Source organism: Vespula vulgaris, chromosome 3 (assembly GCF_905475345.1).
Source record: "Vespula vulgaris chromosome 3, iyVesVulg1.1, whole genome shotgun sequence".
In the NCBI taxonomy this organism is placed as follows: Eukaryota; Metazoa; Arthropoda; class Insecta; order Hymenoptera; family Vespidae; genus Vespula; species Vespula vulgaris.
Window position 1 is genome coordinate 1,706,543 of NC_066588.1, and position 22,893 is coordinate 1,729,435.

The 22,893-nt window shown below is 41.8% G+C and overlaps 1 protein-coding gene across 5 annotated transcripts in view; it reads right to left on the minus strand.

Annotated features, from left to right (window-relative positions):
* Nucleotides 1-15,276: 15,276 nt before the first annotated feature.
* LOC127062567 (netrin receptor UNC5C-like) overlaps nt 15,277-22,893 on the minus strand; it is a 40,360-nt gene continuing 32,743 nt past the window's right edge. For all 5 annotated transcript variants that reach the window (XM_050991029.1, XM_050991031.1, XM_050991028.1 and 2 more), the window contains 4 exons: nt 20,501-20,638; nt 19,122-19,619; nt 17,482-18,439; nt 15,277-16,876 (listed from right to left, as the gene is read on the minus strand). In XM_050991029.1, the coding sequence (XP_050846986.1) occupies nt 16,705-16,876; nt 17,482-18,439; nt 19,122-19,619; nt 20,501-20,638 (1,766 nt within the window). In that variant the 3' untranslated portion in view covers nt 15,277-16,704. The remainder of the gene's footprint in view (nt 16,877-17,481; nt 18,440-19,121; nt 19,620-20,500; nt 20,639-22,893) is intronic.

Consider the following 22,893-nt stretch of genomic DNA (forward strand, 5'->3'; position numbering starts at 1 on the left):
AAGGATGACGAAGAGTTATCATAGAAAGACACGGTGCGTAACTCAGACGAATAACGACACTATACAATGCGTCATACACGCGTAGCAAAAGAGAGAGGACCCTTCGGACCACGTGCCATTAACCGCGTAAGAATCGCGAAGGCTACGTTTCGCCTATAAGAAAGACTTCCTAGTCGGAAAGGCAAACTCGACGTTCTGGAATCGCGGTTTAATGGTAAAACGGGGAGAGAAGAGTCCGGTAGGAACGACGCAAGGGAGAAAACTCGCTGAAAGTTTCATGGGGGTTCCTTGGGGGATGACTCACGTTGTTGTATCCCCATCCCTTTATTTTCTTCTTCGTTTTCTTCGTCTTCTTCTTCTTTTTCTTCTCCTCCTTCTGTACCCAGGACTCGCGAGAGATTTATGCTCGCCTTTTCGAGAAGCACGAGTAAACGAATTTCCCTTATTTCTATCGTCTCCTTCCTTTTCTGGACGAGCGTTCGAGAAAGACCGTGTCTCGATTTAACGTCGATATGGGATAAAGATTTCTCCCTCTACTTTCCACCCACCTCGCTTCACCTCCTACCGGCCCCTTTTATTCCGATCGTAACTTTCTACGATCTCTATAGCAGAATAAGGGACAGAATCGTCGCGATTTTATCGTTTTGTCTTTTGGATAATTCTCGACGAGAGACGAGAATGACTCGAGGTTTCTGATCCAACGTTAAAGAGATAGAAGACAGATTTGATCTTTGTTTTCGAATCGAACCGAAGTGAAATCAAAGCTGGCACGTTCTACGTACGATAGGGAAACGATAATACGTTTCTTCTATTTCCTCGAGTTAATTGTAAAGATCTTAGTTGATAGTAAGATCGTTCGCTTATCTAGGTCGAGCTAACGAAGTCTCATTCTCGATTCGATCTTCGGAACGTCGTTTCTGTTTCCCAGGAGTCCTCGATTCAGTCAAACGAAGAAGTTTACCTTAGCGTAAAGGAAGGCACTGAAAGGAGCTGTTCCAACGGTAGGGTCTCTTAAAGAAAAACAGACCGCCTCCAGATGTCCCGAAATTGGCACTTGAACTTGTCCCAGAGTATCTCTAAAAGAAAAAGAACAACGGGGTCGAAGGTTAATTTAATTTAGTCAGGACTTATCGTCGTACGGTAAATTCTAAGAAATAGAAGGCCTACGCTTCTCTCTCTCTCTTTTTTGTCTTTTTTCTTCTCTTTAAAAATACGTATCTAGGTAGATATGTTATAGGACGAAGCCTTTAGCATGTCGCACGAATCGATACGGAATACAAAAGATAGATGGAACGATCTTTTATGGAGGTCTGGAAATCGCGTTGAATCTATCGGTAGGATACAACGGTATATCTATCCGGTAGTCGTGAGCCGTGCGCCTTAATCGTCCTCTCGAAACTTTTATTTTCTGTTTCTCGTGTCATCGTGTTCCGGAGCAGAACGAGGGAGTCAGACGACTCGAGGAAGTGGAATGGTTGGGTAGGGGTAAGACCGCGAGGTAAAGGCCGCTAACGAGGCCTCCGGGCGATTAACATCGGCATTTTAACTACGCGGGACCTTCGTTGATTTAACGGGGTCCTTCCACTCCTACGCGTAATCGTAGGAGGCCAAGGGCCCGTGCCAGTGCCGTATGTGTCTTTGACAAATACCACCGTCATCGACCAACCCTTTTTCGATCCTTCAATTTTTCAATTTTTTCTTTTCTTTCTTTTTATCTCTCTCTCTCTCTCTCTCTCTCTTATTCCCTCCCTTTTTCTCCGTCGATTTATCGGAATTTAATCCACGTTCGCCATCTGTCGTTTATATCCGGCACGAAAAATAAGGGACGGGGAGGGGAAACATTTCGAGGAAACTTCGTTGGACGAATTTGACGTGCGTAACCGTTTGGCGAAAATTTAGTAACAGGATCGTAACTGGACGTCAACCGCACCTACTCAGCACGAAATTTCCGTCCGAAAGCGTGGAATTGCGAACGCGTATGCCGAGTATCGTCATCGGGGGGGGTCTCCCCTTTCAACATCGGCGAGCGACGTTTCGCGCGTGATTTCGAGAACGTACGCAAGACACGCGCTAGACGTCCCGTGGCTATGTGGGTAGTTACCTGTCACGTTTGCACATGTTGTACTTTGCGAACGTGTTGGCGTCCTGTTTATGGATGGCTATTATTCTCGATAGTCTACCGCACTCCGTAGTATGAATTTCAGAGGTTCGGACTTGTCATGTTTCACGAGAGAGAGAAGATGAAGATCGAAAGAGTTCGATTTCCTCGACTGGAAACACGTGTTCGATTCTCGTGTACATAACAGATCCGATCTCGTCGTAGAACTCTCTCGGTTAAGAAAAATATTATTAAATGTATCGGCGTGCATTCGGCGTGCAGGGAGATCGTTACGCTTAATTCCAAAGGAATTTCTCGAACGTTAACGACTCCCGTCGAGCTAGCGAGCTAGGAAGCGTTTGAAATCGTGACGACCGCGGAGGCACTGTTCGAAGTTCTTCTCGGTCAAAGTTCATTGACCATGAACGTAGAGGGATTTACCTAGCCCGCGCCTCTTATTCCTCCCTGGGCATTCTTTATTCCCTTCTTACTCTCTTTCGATCGTGCAATGGATTTTAGATTCGTATCGGTAGAGCCATGTGGGTCGAGAAACGAGGAAAGGCTCCGGGTACCTGGTGTACTCTAACCAACTCTCTGCGACTCTCGAAAGATTTGTGACGCCTTAGATATCGAGATACTCTCCTTGGGATCGACACGGATTCAACGATGAAAGGGATCTACGAAATGTTATATCTTTCCACATAATAATTCTTATTTCTCGATTATTACGCCTGTCGGGGGGGAACTACGTGGGTTGAAACTTCACCAGTAAAAGAAACACGTGTATCTGCTCGTTTGAATCGAATCGAAAGGAGCCAAAGGGAGAGAGAGAGAGGGAGGGAGAGAGAGAGAGAAAGAAATAATCTCACAAAATCCTAAGAAAATTTTCCACGTGGAAGAGATAATTAATGCTTTTCTATAAAAAATAAAGTGAGCGACGTTATATCGTGTTGTTCTTGCTTGGACAAGCTTACTTTTACACGTGGCTTCGGTTCGTACTCCGCTTCGCAGTCGGTAGAATAACAGATACGCGTGTTTGCTCTCGCAACACGGCTTTCCACACTTGTTCGTGATTTCGCCGGTAATCCGCGAACAAACGGGGCCATCGCCAAACGAACGAAACGATATTTCGCTAACGATCCGACTTATCCCTTCTAACGATTTCAACGATTTTACGAAGAAGCAAAATGGGATATATTATAAAAGGATGATAGAAAACACCGGATTAAACAAAATCCAATGCATTTTTACGATTTATAATAAATATTTTTTAACAAGGTTAATGTAACCTACATGAAAATAAATAGAGAGATTCGTTAAATCTTTCCGGAGTAACAAGTCCAAAAATCTCCTGTTAGTTCACAAACGGTAATTCCCAAAGCTTGCTTCCTTTCTCTTTTTGTTCCGTAACAGAGGTAATAGAGGCTCACGTTGGTCGAACTGGAATAGCTGGAAGGTTTATCGCTTCCTGTCGCAATTGTCGCGAACGCCTCGTGAGGATTAACGATACTTTTATTGGTCCCTGTTACTCGACTAATTGCGACGTAGAAAAGGTTCGCCTACATCGCGTTCCTATCCGCAGCAGAAGAGACAACCACGCGAGTTGCGTGTCCTTATTGGATGATCTAGCCAAGTACTGGTCGTAACGTCTTGGGATCCGTTGGTGCGTGCGTGCATCGATCGAAAAGTCATCGACGCTTTTATGCGTTGCCCGTATATCTACATGTGTATTTCTGGTCTCTCAGCGTGTCTAGAGCAGCTTGTCATTAACGATTAGTCAGTTAGAGATTGCCGCTTTATGCGCGAGATCCGGTGCACCCTGGAGACGTCTCAGAGATGCCGTTGCCGTAGCTGTTGCTGTTGCTGTTGCTGTTGCTGTTGCTCTTGAGCGCGTAAACGTAGCGAGCCGCGGTTAAACCGGTTCTAAAGCCGGTGAAGTAGCTTTGTTTACGGGGCCCACCAGAGCCGTTTGTCGTGGAGCTACCGCGCTTGAATTTATATAAATGGGACTGTGCGGAGCACGCACGTTCTCTCTCGTGTCTCTTTCTCTCTCTCTCTCTCTCTCTCTCTCTATCTCTCTATCTATCTATCTATCTTTCTCTCTTTCTCTCTCTTTCTCCTCTCTCGAAAGCTGTGGGCTGCCGCTGTTCTAAACATCGACCGGGCCAGGGGCTTTAATCAAGGATAACAGCTGTAACGGCGTAATCAGCGACGATCGCGGGGTGCTGCAAGCAGAACTATTAATATCCATTTCGAATTCTCTCTCTCTCTCTCTCTCTCTCTCTCTCTCTCTCTTTCACACTCTCCGCTCGCTTTTAAGTCCTCTTCGTCTGTCCCTACGAACGATACTCGAGCTCTCTTCTATCTTTCTCTCTGTCCCCCTTTTGCCCTAGCTCGCACCACGACGAGGCAGTAAAATTGGTCGAGGGGTAACAGCGGAGTACAAGCCGGAGAGAAAAGTCAGGGATGCTCATGAGTATGTGCGTGTGTGTGAGAAAGAGAGAGAGAGAGAGAGAGAGAGAGAAAGAGAGTAAAAGAGAAAGGAGAGAACGCTATTGCCTGAACTCGTTCAACGATGTGCTACCTTCGAAAAAGAGAAAAGGGGTTGCGAATCGATTTGAAAATACCGAACCGGAAATTGCTGCGCCGACTGCACGTCGCATCTATCTTCGAAATATCGCTTTTCTTCGTCCTTAGTCAAAATTTGTGCATCTCCACGCAATCTTGACGCGCCAATTCAGCGTCTTAAATTCTTCAGAATTGCAATTCAATTTTTTCTTCTTTCTCTCTTTTTGTTTTTCTTTCTAAAACAATTTCGTAAATGAATTGTTTACGTACAAAGCGCTAAGTCCATGCAGTAAATTTAGGGTAATAGGTTTGTTTCATTTCGTTTCGACGATGCCATGTACGTACACACACACACGCATATACCTACCTGTGTATGATGTAAACCAACGAAGAGCACCCATTCGAGGACGGTTCGTTCACCTAGAGGCTTAATTAAAGGCCGCTCGCGAGAGCCGCGTTTTCCGCTCGGTTTTCGCGAACAAAGGCCCTTTCAGTCGGTGATTTTCTTTTTGCCGCGTTTCACTGGGCCACAATTCGCTTCGAAAGCAACGCGAAGCAGCAATGAGACGATGAGGAAAAAGGGATGGAGGAGGTGGTGGTAGCGATGGTAGCAGTGGTGTTGGTTGCGTTTCACGTAATTTTTCACGACACTTTTCTCTCTTTCTCTCTTTCTTTCTTTCTCGCTCTCTCTCTCTCTCTCTGTCTCTCTTTCTCTCTAACGAAACTCTCTGGCAGCTTGTTATAACGAACTTTCGGAACTAGCCGAGATTTGCATGACATTACGCGCGGGGCGATATCGTAGCGTTCCGTTTAAAGGGGACTTTCGAGGAGTGCCTACCCTATAATTTACATAAACTACGCGCTCAAGAGCGACAAAACTGACTGCTCGGTGAACTCATAATTCTCTCGAATCGCGCCTTTCCCCGTTTCTCATAGGTATATATCTATGAGATATACGTATATGTCTAGGTATAGTAGACATAGGTGAATATATATATATATATATATATATATATATATATATATTTCAATGTATCTTTCTTGTACTTTTCTACGTTGGCTTACTTTAAGATTCTAAAGGACTTTACGGGACGTTCTTTCGACTTAGAAGTTCATCCAGAAAACTTGTATGTAACATCGAACGTCGTTCCGTTCGAACGAGTTCAATCGAGTGGCCAATCATCGATTCCGTACGACTCGAGAGAAGTCGTCCTCGTCGATCGGATTATCCGTTTTCCAATAGTAACGAAGAGTGCACGAAAACAGTGATGATGAAAAAGCATACAAGAGAGAGAGAGGGAGAGAGAAAAAAGAGAGAGAGAAAACGGTGGCAAAGAAACCCGGCGGAAGAGCGCGACTCTCGATATGTAATTAAACGTAATTAAATTAATTGGGCCACGAGACAATCAGGCCAATTACCGATAGCAATCAACGATCGCGACGATGCTTCTCCGGTTAGAATCGCGGGACGAACGAGTGGCAACGTCATCCTCGCTGCACCCACGGCGCTTTTTTACTCGGATGACAAACCCCATTAATTACAGGGCCGCGATGCCGACCCTCTGAAATTAGCACCCTCGTACGCTCAGAACTGCCAATTTCAGGTAGACTATCCTCGCGTTCCTTCGTTTTCTCTCTCGCTATCCTTCACGCACGCGCACGCACGCACGCACACGTATACACACACATTCATCCTCTCTTTCTATCTCTGTCTCTATCTACCACGTTTTCTTTCTATTTTTATCTTCACACGGATAATCTGGAATCGCGAGTTCGCACGGCTCTCGTTTCCCCTTCGGCTTGTGTTTTTTTCTTCTCTCTCCTTTTTACTTTGTCCATTCTTTTCTTTCTTCTTTTTTTCTTTAAAAATTTTTTTATCCTTCTATTTCTTTTCTTACTTTCAATTTTTATTCTTTTCTACTCTTTTTTTTTCTTTTCTCTCTCTCTCTCTCTTTCTTTTTCTTCTTTTTTTTTTTTTTTATTGCGGAACGCCAAGCCCTTGAAACTTCGTTCGCGATTTATTCGAGATAAAGGGAATTACGTTCAGACCGGTTAATTCGCTTACGGAGACGCGATATTCACCTTGCATCGAGTTCACCGCGAAAAGAAGACCTTTTAACGTTAATCCATGAAAATCAGTAATTGCACGTTGTCGGAATAGACGTCTGGTATCTATAAATAATACAACGAGTCTTTCTCCGTCTCTCTTTATCTCTTTCCTACGATTGCCAGAGTGTCTCTTTCTCTCTCTCTCTTTTTTTCTCTTTCTCTTTCTCTCTAGGAGCGTGTTTATGATTGCTGCCTTACATCGATATCGTATGATTAAATGATTATCCAGATTGATATCTTAATTGTCGGTGAACGATTTGTACGCTATTACAAGAGCCGACCGTTTCCGCATCTGGAAACGCTCACTTTCTCGCGCGAACGTTTTCACTTGTTACAAGCGTTACCTGGTTCTGCTCAGCGAGCACAAAGTTGTTCTTCGTGACTAAGCGATTTGAGAAACGCGGTCATAAACGACGTTAAAGTAAAAAAAAAAAAAAGAAAAAAGAAAAACATTTCTTTCATATATTCCGACTACAATGAACTGTGATAAAATATATTGGCGTGTAAAAGTTTGATCGAATTAAAAGATCGAATTAAAAGATCGAATTAAAAGATCAAGTAAGTTTAGAAAGCTCAAGATTAATCGATATCACGTTGACGAGACGTTAGAAAGTGTTTGTCGGAAAAAAGAAAATAAAGGAAAGGAAAAAAGGAAAAAAAAAAGAACAAGAGCAAATTTCGAAAGATCGAAGGGTGAAGTTCAAACGAGTCGCTCGCAAAAATCCGCACCCTCGATGGGGCTAGCTAGGAGTAACAGAAAATTATCGCGACCGCGTATCGTTCCCGCGAGAGGACTTTCTCTCTCTCTCTCTCTCTTCCTCTCCCTCTCGTTTCGAGGGTGGTAGGTACATTACGCGTACGATGGACAAAAGAGAGACGGGGTTGGCCAGAGAGAGGAGAAGGAGGAACAGGGAGATTTCTCGCGGTATTCGTTACTAATGGGCGTTCTATTTAGCAGCGCCCTTCGTCCTCGAGGGACGCGTCACGCGTCACTGCGCTCCCAGCGCATCTACGCAAGCACAATGCTTTTCGTCCTGGCAACGGGCAGCTCTCTTTCCTCTCTCTCTCTCTCTCTCTCTTTCTCTCTCTGGTTCTCTCTGGACGTCAAAGAGAAAGAGAGAGTCCAGAAGTCAGGAAATCGCGTATGTGTGCTTTCTGACTATGTTCATACAAACATCCATGCATTTTCTGTTTCCCTTTCTCTTCCTTTTTCTCTTTCTCTCTATCTTTTTGGGCACGCGGTGACACTTTTCCAGAGGGTTGGACGTCGGTGTGCGCCCTCGATCAACGTCAATCAGCCGTTAAACAATGACGCGCCGTGCAAAGAGGATTTTATTGTATTGCGGAGAGAGCAAAGTTAGAGGCACAATGCGTTCTCCCATCGGGAACTCAAGTCAACCCCTCGAATGTCTCCTCTCTCTTTCTCTCTCTTTTTCTCTCTCTCTCTCTCTCCTTCCTTTCTTTTTTCTTTTCTTTTACTTTCTTTCTTCCTTCTCTCTCGTTCTCCCTACATTCCTCTTTTCTCTCTCTCTCTCTCTTCTCTTTACCCTTCTTTGTCCTTCACTTTTGACGTGGATCGCCAGATCTGTCGGAGACTCGTAGAATGCGCTTTTTTTACGAAGATTGTTTTTATAACTCGACGATGCGGTGATATGATACGGTTGACTCGTAGAGATTCGATATGTTGTGTGCGTGTGTGCATGCGTTGGTTTGACGTCGGGCACGTGTGCGAGACGGATCGTTCGATAAAAAGAGGCCGAACGACGGATGAATATCGTACGAGCTCGAAAAAAGATCGACGATTCGTTTCGAGGGTAAAAAGGGAGCTTGTACAATGGGGTTAAGAGATGTACTTTGAGAAAAGGGTAAAACGTTTGTTAGCACGAATCGGATCTCGACGTTAATTGTTTGACGTTTAAACTAAACTACTAACTCGCAGAGGTAGGGTGAAGAGGTGAATTCTATCTATTCGAGTACACAGTGTTTACGGTTCAAGATAGTTCATAAATATTTCAGTATCTAATTGAATCGAGAGAATTCTCATGAATCGTTTTGTTTGCGTAGGGTGAAAGAAAGAAAGGAGAACGAGAGAAAGAAAGAAAGAGAGAAAAAAGGACGTCGTTTGGAGTTTAATGGCTCGTTTAAAGTGTTGACGCGTTGAAAACTTAAAGTCTCGTTTTAATACTCGACGAGCGCGAAGAAAGCTGCTTTCTAAGGATATTACAAACGGTCATTAAAATCTATAAATAATTATTGTCTCGATCGCATACAGAAGATACGTATGTATGATAAGGAGTAAATATATATTATTCAACGTATCTCTTTATGGACAAGTATTTAAAAGTTAACCCACTTTCGTCGAACGAGCCGATACACTTATTTTATCGTATTACGTATATTGAACTTTCCCGTACGTCGTAAATCCGCTTACGCGTACGCTACACGTAAGCCGGGCCCGCTTGTTGTCGGTGCGATATTCCAAAGTGAGTCACCAATTTCGCGTGGGTTCGTCGTTGTCGTTGTCGTCGTCGGCGACATCGAGAGAGCGGGTGTCCGTCTTGTTCTTTATCTACACCTTCGAGACTCGGCCGACCGGTAGACTCGGGATACATATGTATGTTTTTAGGGGCGGGAAGAGTGAGCGAACGAATACGTTAGTCGAAAGAAGACGAATAATCTGTTATGGGCGTCTCTTGATAAAGAAAAAAGAAAGACAAGGAGAGAGAGAGAGAGAGAGAGAGAGAGAGAGAGAAAGAGAGAGAGAAAGAGAGAGAGAGAAATACGTAACGCACAATGCTAAGAGTATTGTGTTTTCGCCAACGAAAAGAAACGAAACCGTGGACCGTGGCTTTTCTTCTAAAACAATACGACGTAGGTAGCAGCGTGGTACGCCAGTCTGAATCAATGCGTTCTCTTCTACCTCGTGTATCGCCTTTCGACGATTTTTCGCAAAGTACTTTAGTTCTGTCAGAAAATTCAACGAAGAGGGATTTTCGGTAGACGAAACAAAGCCGTCCGTTCTTGAAGGGGCCGAGAATACTTGATTCATTCTACCGTGCATTGTTGCGATTGCGGGTTACTTTGGAATGTAAGTAATATACGGAGATTTGAAGATAGAAAGAAAAAGTAGTATAGACGTAGAGAGAGAGAGAGAGAGAGAGAGAGAGAGAGAGAGAGGGAAAGAAAGTCGTTGAAAACTCCCCTAGCCGACCGTTCTCGTATGTATAATATAACGAACGCGAGAAAAGCTTTTGCTTCTTTTGAAAATAAAACTAGAGTTGATTCAATGAACTCTCGTTCCCTTTGAAATAGTTCAGAATGGTTTATGATTCGATGCAATAATATCTAATGAATTTAAGAACCAATTGTGCAAGAATTTTTGCCATGGCACGAAATTGTCTTTATGTTTATGGCTTTGAGATTAAAATGAGAAATTTTTCCGTGCTCTCGAAATCTCGTGAGACTCGCTCGAAACGTATTGATAGCTTCAATATCAAATCCATATATATATATATATATATATATATATATATATATTTATTATCTAGATATATCAATACATTTATTAAAAAGAAGCAACGCGGTATAGTATTTTTCAATATACTCGCACACAATATTTACGGCTTTGAACCGGCATGACATCTTTATAAGAGAACGCACGAACTCTATGTATTATGCACATACTCGCGAAGGGTGTAAAAGGGAGAGCGGGGGTGGTGTGGAAGAACCGTCGTAATATTTACATGTATCTCTCGAGGATTTAGCTGAGAAGGATTTAAAGGATTTCAAGGATTTCGTAGACGCGAGAGAGACATTTGGCCTACACTAAAAGACAGACACGCAACACTTACTACGACGATCCTTATCCTTTCGTTGGAATTCGAGAACGCGAGAGAGTTTTCGAGGACGAAAATATGTTTTGTCATATACTTTTTTTTTTCTTTTCACACTTTCTATACTTACCTACACGATTAACCTCGTCCAAAACGAAATTTTCCAAATAGAATCACTAAATATACATGATACAATAATATCAATAATTTATATTATTATATTTCAGTATTTAACTAAGAATCGGCGAACAAAACTTTATCAAATTATTTATTATTCTAATGTTCGAGATAAAGCAGAGTCGTCTATAATGCAAAAGTTTTAATCGTTTCCAGGTACTGTTTACGTTGGTTCGTTAAGTAGACATTTATCTCCGTGGCGAACGATACGACGTTTTAATGTACACAAGGTCCAAAGGAGGTGTAAAACGACTTGACGTACGGAATGAGAAAGGAAGAGAGAGAAAGAAAGAAAGAAAGAGAGAGAGAAAGAGAGAGAGGGATCTCAAGAGGAGAGAACGAAAAGGAAAGGCGAGCATTCCCATGGAGTCATTGCCGGGTGTCGATGCAGCGTGCCAAAGTGTCGTTGACTATCGTACGCATGATAAACACTATCGCCGAGCAATAATCTTTCGGCGCATAAACGTCACTATTTGCGGAAAATGAAAAAAAAAATAAAGAAAAAGAAATAATAATACGAAGAGAGTTTTTAGATTGCGCAAATCGCGTTCGACTACACGGGTTTCTTTCCGTTTCTCTCTCTCTCTCTCTCTTTCTTCGTCTATCGTCGTTCCTATCCCTACGTAATGTACGTTTACATACGTAACGCAAATTTCTTTCGTCCACTCGTGAAAAGAACTCCGAGTTCCCTCGACCATGTCTGACATTTCGAGAAACATATCGAGCCTCGACGCCCTCGACCATATCCTTTGCGCCCCTGGATGCCGTTTTATCGCACGTGCTTTCGACACTTTTAACAATCTCCACTACCTGCAGCGAGAATTACATTAGATTGCTCCGTAATAACTTGTAGGAATGTATCTAACGGGGAAACGTTTCCTTTCGATATCTCTATTTTTATCGGACGAGACGAGGAACGGGAAAAATATAAATTAATCGAAAGAAATGTGGACACGTAGACGTACTTAATTACCGTCATGAACGAAGAAAGATGATCTCGTACGTAAGTTTCTCGACGTATATAAATACGTACATACACATACATATATATATATATATAGATACACACACACACAGAGACACGCAAGATACCTACTTACACGTGATGGACTTACGAGCTTAAGTCGAACTAATTACACGAAACGTATTTAGTAGAATAAAACAAGATCTCTATTTCGATCTATCGGCGTACTCCCAATTAAATCTTTATCTCGTTGGATCTTATCTTTCAATTACGCCGAGAAAGTTATATGAGAATCGGTGTTATACGTACGGATCGAGTGGGTAGGGTGAGAATGGAAGTGTGCGAGGGTAGGTAGGTGGAGAAGTGGAGAGTGGTGGGGCGGGAAGAGGGGAAGGGTAAAAAGAAAGACGCGTTAAAATCACCGCAGGAAATCGGTTTGAGCTTCCGTAGATCTTTCGACGAGCTAGGGACACGCCAATGAGTCGTTAACCTTCGAACAAGGGCGGAGAACGCACACGTAAGGTGAACATCGATCGTCATAGTAATTCATGTACGCGTATCTCATATGCTCTGTCTTTATCTTCTTTTATGTGGAAGGATAACTTCCGTATATTCATTCAGTCACGAAATATCGAGCAAAAATCTAACAGGAGAGAGAAGAGAGAGGAAACGAAAGACAGGAGGATCGACAAAGTTTTATTCGATTTCAAACGATAGGCTTACGATCGGAATATGTAGAATGTAAAGATTACACGGCAGAACTCTGTTGGACTATTCGACGCCCACGCTTGTATAGATTTTAACGATCGTAACGTAAACGCCGTTGGGTGTAAACGGCCAATAAAATAAACATGTGCGCGCGTTGAAAACTGCTAAAGGGCAATTAAAATGTTAATAATTATTCTATCGTTCCGCGACTCTTAACTTTATCTTTCGTATTCGTGTTCGTATTAATCCTGGGTGTTTCGTAAAATAAACTTTCTTTAGATTCCACGAGAATTAAACGAGCCGTACGGTAATAAACGATAGAAAATATTTTTTTCTTTTTCGTTACGGCAGAATTTGTTCTCTCTCTCTCTCTCTCTTTTTATTCTTTTTTCTTTTTTTTTACAAAAAGAAAATATTTGATATCGTAAAGTAAACAATATTAAGACATAATAACGAAGATAAAAAATGCAGAAAGAAAAACCAAGAAAAAAAATAAGATGGAAAAGTAAGAAAATTTTACTCCATTGTTCTAAACGGCATGAAAGAAAAGAAGAAGGAGAAGAAGAAGAAGAAGAAGCAAAAATCGTGTTCGCATTCTCGAAGAGGCGTTTTCAATGACGATCCAACGTGCCAACGCGTCGGCGAGCATAGCGCGAATGGCAAGCGGCTATTGGAAGCTCATTGTAGACGACGAGAGGGGAAGTAACTTCTTCCAAGAGGCTATTTTTATGGCACTTAGTCTTTCCGAGCGGCAACATGCTGGAACACTTGAAAAACACTTGTATGCATTCCGTTACGTTTACGCAACTATCGCTCGAGCATGCGAGAAACAGAGAAAGAAAGAAGAAAGCGTCTCAATGAGAGAATACGATCGTTCCTCTCTTCTACAATTTCTAAAGTGGTTCTCCTTGATTTTTGTGTATATGATCTAGGCGTTCTACTTGACTAACCGTGCCGTAGTTTACGTTGGAAAGATAGACGGTTTGTGGTATGATATAATGTTATAGCGATATATGATATAACGTTAACGTTACAATACGATACGACGAGAAAATTAAAAAGGAGATTGATCATTTTTTCTTCGTGCGATCTGACGAATGATTTTCATCGTACGATATAAATAATAGTGACGATAGGAATTGATACTTACCTTAACAAAGCCAAGACGAACTCATCGTCATCTCGAACGTACGTAGATCGTGGGTTGAATTTATAAATCTTCGTGGAGCTCCAAGCGTTGAACTTTTTTTCTTTTCCTTTCCCCCCCCCCCCTTTTTTTTGAAAGAAAAGACAGGATTACGGACGCAATATCGATTCAACGATTTTCAACGAGTAATCGTTGTATGGCCGTGAGAGAACTGAAAATCCTAGGAGAGTCAAGTTCTCTACAACATGGCGAATTAACCTGCGACGCTGTGCTCTAAGGAAAATTTATGACTCGAAACTTTGTAACGACTAGCTTTTACTGATATGGAATTCAACACACGGCAACACGGGGTTTAAAGTCATTCGGTGTCGGTTGTCGGCGTTACTTCTTTCTTTTTTCTTCTTCTTTATTTCTTTCTTTCCTTTTTCCTTTTCTTTTTTTCGAACTAGCAGAAGTAAGAAAACGCGTGGAGTAAAGACGAGCTTATATTTACTTTGATTCTTACGGATGTTACTAGGTATTCGTAGAATATAACGCAGAAAGAGAGTCAGGAAGATCGTCGACGATCTAACGCCTTGAGGCGTGGATAAAAAGGAAAAGTTGTCGAGTACCTACGCGGGCTACGGTAAGCGAATTACGTCGACACCGTATAGATGTTGGAAAAGGCTGTTGCGAAAAAGCTCGAGGGAAGAACCGTAGGTGGAGAAGGAGGAGAAGGAAAAGAAGAAGAAGAAGAGAAAGAAGAAGAAGAAGAAGGATAAGAAGAAGAAGAAGAAGAAGAAGAGGAAAAGAAGTAGAGGAGTGCACGCCCGACTGGTATCGACATTTCAAAATTGCAACGCTCGACGTCCATTGTCACCCATCTTCTCTCCGTCTTCGAGGCTTCCGTTAAGGTACGTAGTACCTACTTTCCTTCGAGAAAAATCGAGAAACGTTTCTGCAGCTTCCTTGAACCTGCTGTGGGAGATAGATGAAACGATGAGGAGAGGAAGAGGGGGAAGGAGAAAGTACAGAGACAAGATAGAGTCGGAGCAATATATAGTCTGTCGTAGCTAGCCTACCTTCGAAGTTGGAAGAAAAATTATTGGCAAAGTGTCGATAAGTGTTGTCGACTCTCTCTCTCTCTCTCTTTCTCTCTCTCTTTCTTTCTCTCATTCTATATATATATATATATATATATATATATATATATATCGTCCCGTTTCGATTAGGTCTTTTATTAAATTCGTTTTCGTGATACTCTCTTTTCCACGATTTCGCTTGAAATTTCATCGGCTAAAACGAGGGGATAAAAAAAGATGAAAATGAGTATAGATAATTGGCACGTAGACGTTATCTTGATGATCATGAACGAAGAGAGAAAATAGGAATTTGCTGGAGGGAAAATCTCGGGAATCGACTATTTTCATGTCGTAACCAATGATGGGCTCGAAGCCAACTCGTCGTACGTAGTAGTAGACGTTTCCCGACGTAGTTTTAGGGATTAAGGATCACTCGTATCGCATTAGTCTTAATTTATTTAAGCTTGTGAAGCGTGTCGTGATGTTCGAAGGATTTACGGATACAGATGTTTTAGTTGGTTCATTCAGAATGGAAAAATAAAAAAAGATAAAAAAATACGATTCGTAGGGAAAACGGGACAGGTAAAGATATATAGTGTATCGATTAATCGTTTCTTTTTTTTTTCGAATGCCTGAGGTATACAAGAATATTTTATTCGTCGAAAGTAACAAATATACAATCCTTCCAAATAAATTGCGTCAATTTAAACCATATACTCTGTAATTAGTTCGTTTCACGCGATTATCCGTCGTCTCTTATGAACTCGATCGCGTTAATTAATGAGCGAGCACGTGCATTTACGTTACGCACGCGCGTGTATTGTCGTACCTCTATACAATAAACGTATATAAAAAAGTGAACGCGATTTATAAATTGTCCGAAGCAAACATCAACGCAAGTGTGAACGCTTGCAAAAACAGAGAGCTAGAATTTTGGCACGATTTTCTGAAAAACCAATCGGGTCACTCGCGCGTTCCTGTATATCCGTGTAACAAATAGATAAAGTACGTTTTTTTTTTTTTTATTAGCCAAAATGCGGCATTAGCTTCTCTCTCTCTCTCTCTCTCTCTCTCTCTCTCTCTCTCTCTATTTTTATCTTTTCATTTGCATTTCGCCGCCAATTATCATTCTTTCGTTTTGTTTTCTTTTTTCACTCGGCAGTATTTGCATATATATATATAATACCTATACATATATATACATATATGTATATATATATTTTTATATATAAATATATATGTGTATATATATATATAAATATGTATGCATATTTATATATAAACATCCATCATCTTTCTAAATGGATTGATCCATCTGTATCTGCGCGCGTATCTCTTAGTATGTATGTACACATATATCCATCTAAATGCACAGTCTCTAGCTAGCTATCAGCCATGATTATACACGGCACTTTAACCGACCGTTCGTTTCGAGATCGTCTTTCCGTCAATTGATCTATTCCTTCTCCTCTTTTCTTCTCCTCTATCGTTTACAAGAGAAGAGAAGAGACAAGAATTCAGGATGATAGGTCGTCTCGTACGGTCATCTCGTTCGTTTCCTCGCAAATTACGCTCTTATTTACAACAATAACAATGGCGTTAATTCGGCGCAAAGGCGCACACACACACAAGTGTTAAGGCAGTGTTTTCGATGAGTTCGTTCGAAGAACCACCACGTGCTCCTTCTCCATTCGTTATTATACCCGACAATATCGATATCGTATATCGATTCGCGTATTCGTATCGTTATTTCATTTTTTGTTTTTATTATCATTATTATTATTAATATTATTATTATAATTATTACTTTTTATAATTATTTATTATTATTATTATTTAATATTATCATTTAATATTACTATTTAATATTATTATTATCATTATTATTATTATTAATATTAATATTAATATTATTATTATTATTATTATTTCGAGGATCAATTTCGATGATCGTAGGCGTCCATCGTGTTCGTAACTATCACTCACCGACCAAGGGAACGTAACTTCGTTTGTAAAAGCAATTCGACGTGGTAACGCGTTCAAAGCCAAGGTCCAAGCTGTGCTTCCAAGATCGTAGCAGCATCGGTCCTTCCCATCACTCTCAAATGATTCAAGAGATCCGTGACCGCCGTTGGTTCTCTATGCCTTGCTTCCCATAAATCGAGAATGTGTTCCGTCGGGCTCGACTTAGTTGCAAAGTAGTTTATGTACCTGCGACAGGAGCAACGAGAATCCCGTCTAAAGTGATTATTAAGAAAGCAACCGCGACGATAGATAAATCGATTGATCATTAACACAATAAAAAAGGTAGAAAAAAAAAAGAAAAAAGAAACAGAAGGAAAAAATTAATAACGTTGTCAAGCGAGTAAACGGGTCCTGAGATTCTCTTAGACCGTAGGAAGAAGAATCATTAGCCGTACGACGACTGAATGTCGATTGAGATAATGAAAGGGGAACAACCGATTAAGAGGATTCTTTTTTTCCTTCTTTTCTTCGTTGATCGGATACACGAACTAAACGGGTTTACATTACGCGAAGAGAGGAGGCAGCACGGCGTACATATGTACGTATCGTCGTTGTATCTCCCAGAGGGTCGGTAATGAAAGAAAAACTCATTATCGCGTGACTAAGCGGAAAGATGAGTTAATGAGAAAAAGACGGTAATAGTCTAGTTTCGAACTAGTCTAGAGATAAGTAACCGAAATAAGGGTCTAACGTCGATGGAAATAAGTAATAGCTTAGGGTGAGAGTCGTATCGTTCTATCGAAGGTTAGTTCTTTAGCGAGAATAGAGATGGAATCAAATGGATTACCAACCTGTCAACCTGCAGTCTCTGAGCCAACATTCTCCAGTCGTTGCCCAAAGCGTTAGGAGGGTCGAGGCACTGGCAGAGTTGTTTCCTGAGAGACCTGGTGAACCGAAACGGTCTGAGGGCGGTTGAATCCGTGGTCGCGTTATTAGCATGTCCGCTGCTGACGACGGTCACTTCCCTGAGAGGTCTGGTAACGCTGCCGGAGGAGATCAGTTGTTTCGCGCCGTCGTAAACGATCCTGAAGACTTGCCTCGTGTCGGAATTGCCTTGCGAGACCTGCAGCTTGTAGCTTCTGGTTGTCGTCGGGCCAAAGGCGGTGTCTAAACCGAAGGTCACGTGTTTCGTGTTCTCCTGACAGTTCCAGACGTCTCTGAAGGATAGCTCTTGACGCTCGGTCGGCGATTTGCTCTGCCATTCGTTGCCGACTTCCTCGAGACTAACGCAAAGAGGATCCCCGTTGTCTTGGAACATGAGTGTGCGTGGCTTGTCCAACAAGTAGCCTCTGATTTGCGACTCCCTGTCAACGATCGCCTTTGTGGCAGCCTTCGTGTCCTCAACGGCGTAGACCCTGACGCAACACTGGCCAGTTTGGCTAGCGAACAATGCCAATCTCAGTCTCTTAGTGGCTATCGAGTTCTCGCAACTCTGACCTGCGAGAACGTAGCCTCTGAGTTGCTCCGTCACGATAAACGCTTCCGCGTGATCGAGCTGCGTGAAGAGCGGCGTGTTGATCGTTTCGTTGCCCAACGTCAACACTCTGCTCCACGTCACCACCTGATGATCCTTCGTCGACGACATCGACGAGCTCTCCTCGACGTTTAGATTGTCCGAGGCCCATACGCTCAGCTCCCAGGTCGCGGGATGCAACATTGCACAATGTTCGAATTGTAGGATCACAGGTTTGTTGAAGGATGCCCTAGATGGGCCACAGGTCACCACCGCCGATAGCTGCGTTATACCGTCTGCGAGGACAAAACGAAGGTCTCTTCGATTTTGTGACGAGAACGAACATTCGTACATGTCGATAATGATCTCGATATAGATCATAGCGTTAACGGATAATAATTAAACATCATCGCTGTCGATAAATCGAACGTTTCGTCAATGAGAGTTTATTTTCGCATGTACCTACATAATCGTAATCCAAATTCGACGCGTAACTGACGTACGAAACGCAAAGGTCTCTCTTTTTATCTTTTTTTATTATTTTTTTTTTTACTTTTTTTTACTTTTTCTCGGATCAATTAAACGCAAAATAAACGTCGATCATATTTTATTATCCTTTTTTTCTTTTTCATCGGCGCGGTTCGAATTTTCACGGCCGCGGACGGATACAATAAATGCTCTCACGTCGGTAGCAACAATCGACGTTCACCATTACCGTGAATATTACGTCAGGCAATCTCTCGAACGCGACTCGACGAAATTAGAGTGCTAATTTGATTTATCGACATTGCGAAAGGGGCTGCACGGAGATACGGTGGGAGCGAGATAAAAGCTATAATGCGATCGAATTCGTTCGGGGAAATGTTAGCTTTTTCGTTGTCGCGACTTTAAAGGGGAACGTCGGAACCATAACGTTCTATCTTTCTTATATTTTTTATATTTCCTTTCTTTCTATTTCATTTTTTTTTTTACACTTACCAGGTAATCTAGGCCTAAAGCGATCCTCGTTGAGAACCGCCAGATAGAGTTCCTCTCTATGAGTTTTCGGTACTGCTCCTTCGGGTACCGACATGGAAATACCAGAATCCGGAAGGACCAACAACGCACCTCGAGTGTTAACCGCAGCTCTCGCTACGTTTCCAGCTTCGAGCTTAGGCAACCTGACGCTTTCGGAGGCAACGTTGTAAGTGGAGTCCGAGGATGGGTATGAACTAGTGACGCTGTTCTCGCTGTCGGAATGAATCTGCTTGTCGCTGCAGGACTCTTGCGTCGATGTCGAAGGAGTCGGTGACATCGGGGATGGTTGAGGGGCGATCGATAGGTGCGGTACGTCGTAATGGTGCTCCGAGAGGGATCTCGACATCGACAGCTTCGGGTCGAAAGGATACTCGTAACAGGCCGGCACGCTCGTCGCCGTCACGTCCGGTTGTAGGCTCAACTTCTTGTCCTGGTCCGGGAAGAACTCCGGCTGGAATTCTGAAACGCACACGGCCGAGGCACGGCTCGTGGGTATCTCTGCGCGCTGCGGACAGATCCCGGCAACGATACTGTTCCGATTCTTACGCATCTCTTCTTACCGGGATACTTCGCAAAGTCCTTATTGCAATTTTAACGCTTACGAGAATCTAATGGTACCTAGTTGATATACCATTTAAAGGATACTTAAAAATTTTCACGGACGTCGTAAATTTTATTTTAAGATCGTAGGAAGTGAGAGAGAGAGAGAGAGAGAGAGACAGAAAGACAGAGAGAGAAAGAGAGAGAGAGAGATTTTTATTACGATCGTAACTCCGTACACAAGTAGATACGTATGTATACGAATTATATTAATTTGAATCTTAAAAGTGCATAAGGACTTTACAAAGATCCTACGTTACCAGATAAGCACTCGCGCCCCGTCCTTTACCGATATTCAACGATCTTTCCACGGAGAGTATACAATTTTACGACCTCTTTTATAGTTAATACGAGAGAGATTAGAAGAAAGATAGATAGAGGAGAAAAGTAGATACGCGTTAGAAACAGCAGACAAGTGTTTTGCATGTGTATTAATGCATTCCAAAAGCGTTCTCGACGATAAAGACGAACGAATATGAATGATTGAAAGATGGGAAGGAGCGAGTGCTTTTGGATTAATCAAGCTTCGAAATAGTATCTTGCCTGCTTGTTTTTTTTTTTTTCTTTTCTTTCCCTAATTTATTTTTTATATATATGTATATATATATATTATCTCCGTGTATGCGAAAATAGGAGCGAAAAGCAAAAAACAGGAGATTAAGGAACAAATTCGAGAAAAAAGGAGCCGAATGATCTCTTTTCTTTTTTTTTTTCTTTTTTACCTCTTTCGTAATGCTTACCATTGCGTGCCATGGAGTAAAGAGAATGATCTCGGCCTTTTCTTCGTAAAAGTCTTGCCAAGAAAAACGCTAATCCACCGATGACTATGCAAGCCACGGTTAATCCGATATAAAGAGCAACGTCCATCTGACGATTCGCTGCAATCAAAGAAAAAAAAAGGACGAACCTCGAGACATTGTTATATACGAAATAGTAAAATTAATCGAATAATTTAAATAATCTTGATAATACACGATTCAAATGTTAGGACGAGCGTAAAACCAAATAGATTTATCAAAGTACGTCGTATGAATATTCAAACGTTTCCTACATTATACATTTTGCGTTATGGTATATGTATTTAATTGAAACGTTTGCTGCATATGTAGTTATATATTATGTGTATATATTATATGTATATATCAACGATATGCACGTTTCAATTCCACCGTACACGGATTTACGTGTGGCCTGAATTAGATATACATATGCACATATATCTACTTTCATGTACACACACACACATACATATGGAAGGAGATCGAGACGTTACGTACATATACATTTACGTATGTATACATAATGCAACAGTAATATAGAAAAGTAGTTTTCCAGATAGTAGGATCATCGAAATAGGTGTCTCCTCGTTACTCGAAGTGCGCACAAGAGACGCGAATAACTCTCGCGAATGCAAAAGCCCAGTCGTCCACGTTTCTCAAAAAACGTCGGTGTCAGCTCATGAATATTTTATAGGCGAACTTTTATTTGTTCTTCGTTCTCTCTTTGCCCGAGGGAGAGGAGATAGACTTTCTTTCACACGGTCTCTACGCGACAAAGATGCCGTTTCAAAACGTTAAACGTTTCTCGTGTCGCTAAATATTACGAGAAGTCGTAGAAAAGTTTTAAGGTTCCTCATCGTTCAAGCGACTCGGCTAACATGCTCGTTCCCCTTCTCGAAGTATGGGACGACTCTCGTTTTATCGTTTTACAACGTGCCGTTATTTTCTAAACCGATAAAGATCGAGATCGGCTTACTATTGCGGCTATTAACACGGACGATAAAAATTCGACTGCTTAAGCGCAAGAACGTAATAATAATTTTAAATTACCGACTAACTGGTATTGGTAGTTGCTGCAAAGGAATTACGTGAGAAACGATAAAACGAATCGAGTTGTTTATAACGATGTGAAAAGCACGAGAACGTACGGATGAAAAGAGAAAAATGATGCGAACGTTTCCACGATGAACTTAAAGGAAGAAAGAAAGAAAGAAGAAAAAAGAAAAAGAGGAAAGAACAAAGAAGGGGAAAAAGGTGAGAGAAGAATTTATTCTCCATTTGCATTAAAGCGTATTTAATATTAAACACTATTTATAAGCTCGGCGCGTACCTACTAGCCGAGATTTATTTCGACGATTTCGAATATCCCTATGGCCATAAAAATTGTCAAGAAATTCCTCAAGAAGCACGCGGCAGCAGTAGAACAGCAGCGACAGCATCCCTGCTCTCCACAAAACACCGTTAAGCTTCTTCCAATTTTAGAATGTCAAAGCCACGCGAGGTTGTAACCCTGGTACGTGACTTTCGGGCCCCGACTTTTTCTTCTTCTTTTCCTCTTCCTCCTCTCTCATAGGATCATGTGCGTCTCGTTGTCGTATGTATACGTTTCTCTATTCTCTCTTTCTCTCCCTCTTTCTCTCTCTCTCTCTCTCTCTCTGTCTCCTTCTCTTTGTATCTATCTCTCTCTTTAGAAAGACACGTGCCTCGAACGTCAATATCACCGCGCGAACGTCGAAAACGAGTAGCGTCGTTCGAAAGTCGGAAAGAAAGATTTTCAAAACGCAATAGTTCCACATCGTTACACGCAGGACGTAGGAAAATGAGATCGGAAGTGCGTGTGCTGCTTTCACCCTATCTCCAAGACACTCGGTCGTACGTGCGAGAGCGCACGTACATATGTGTATTTGTGTGCGTGAGAAAGAGAAAGAGAGACAGAGAGAGAGAGAGAGAGAGAGAGTAACTTCTGTTGGGGATGCCACGATTTATTTTCTTAACCACGATCGATTTACGTTCGGACGCATCTGTGCCGCGACGTCGTATATAACATGACATAGCTTCTCTACATAGGATATCCCATTTTAATCGATAATAAGAGCGAGCATTATAAAACTTTTTTTTCGCGTATTTGCATCGATCAAAATGTAACATTTTTACAAGTTAATAATAAACGAATTAAGCGAACATCGACGAGTCTCTTTAATGGGGCTTAATTTAAGGACAAGTGTTTAATTTCGCAAATATGTTGTAATTTTTATCGATACCGCTATTCCTCTCGTATTTTAAAGGTATTTTTCGGAAAATCGAAGTCGCTACGGAATTCAAAGAGGGTAGCTTGGCCCTCTCACTTTTCCTCT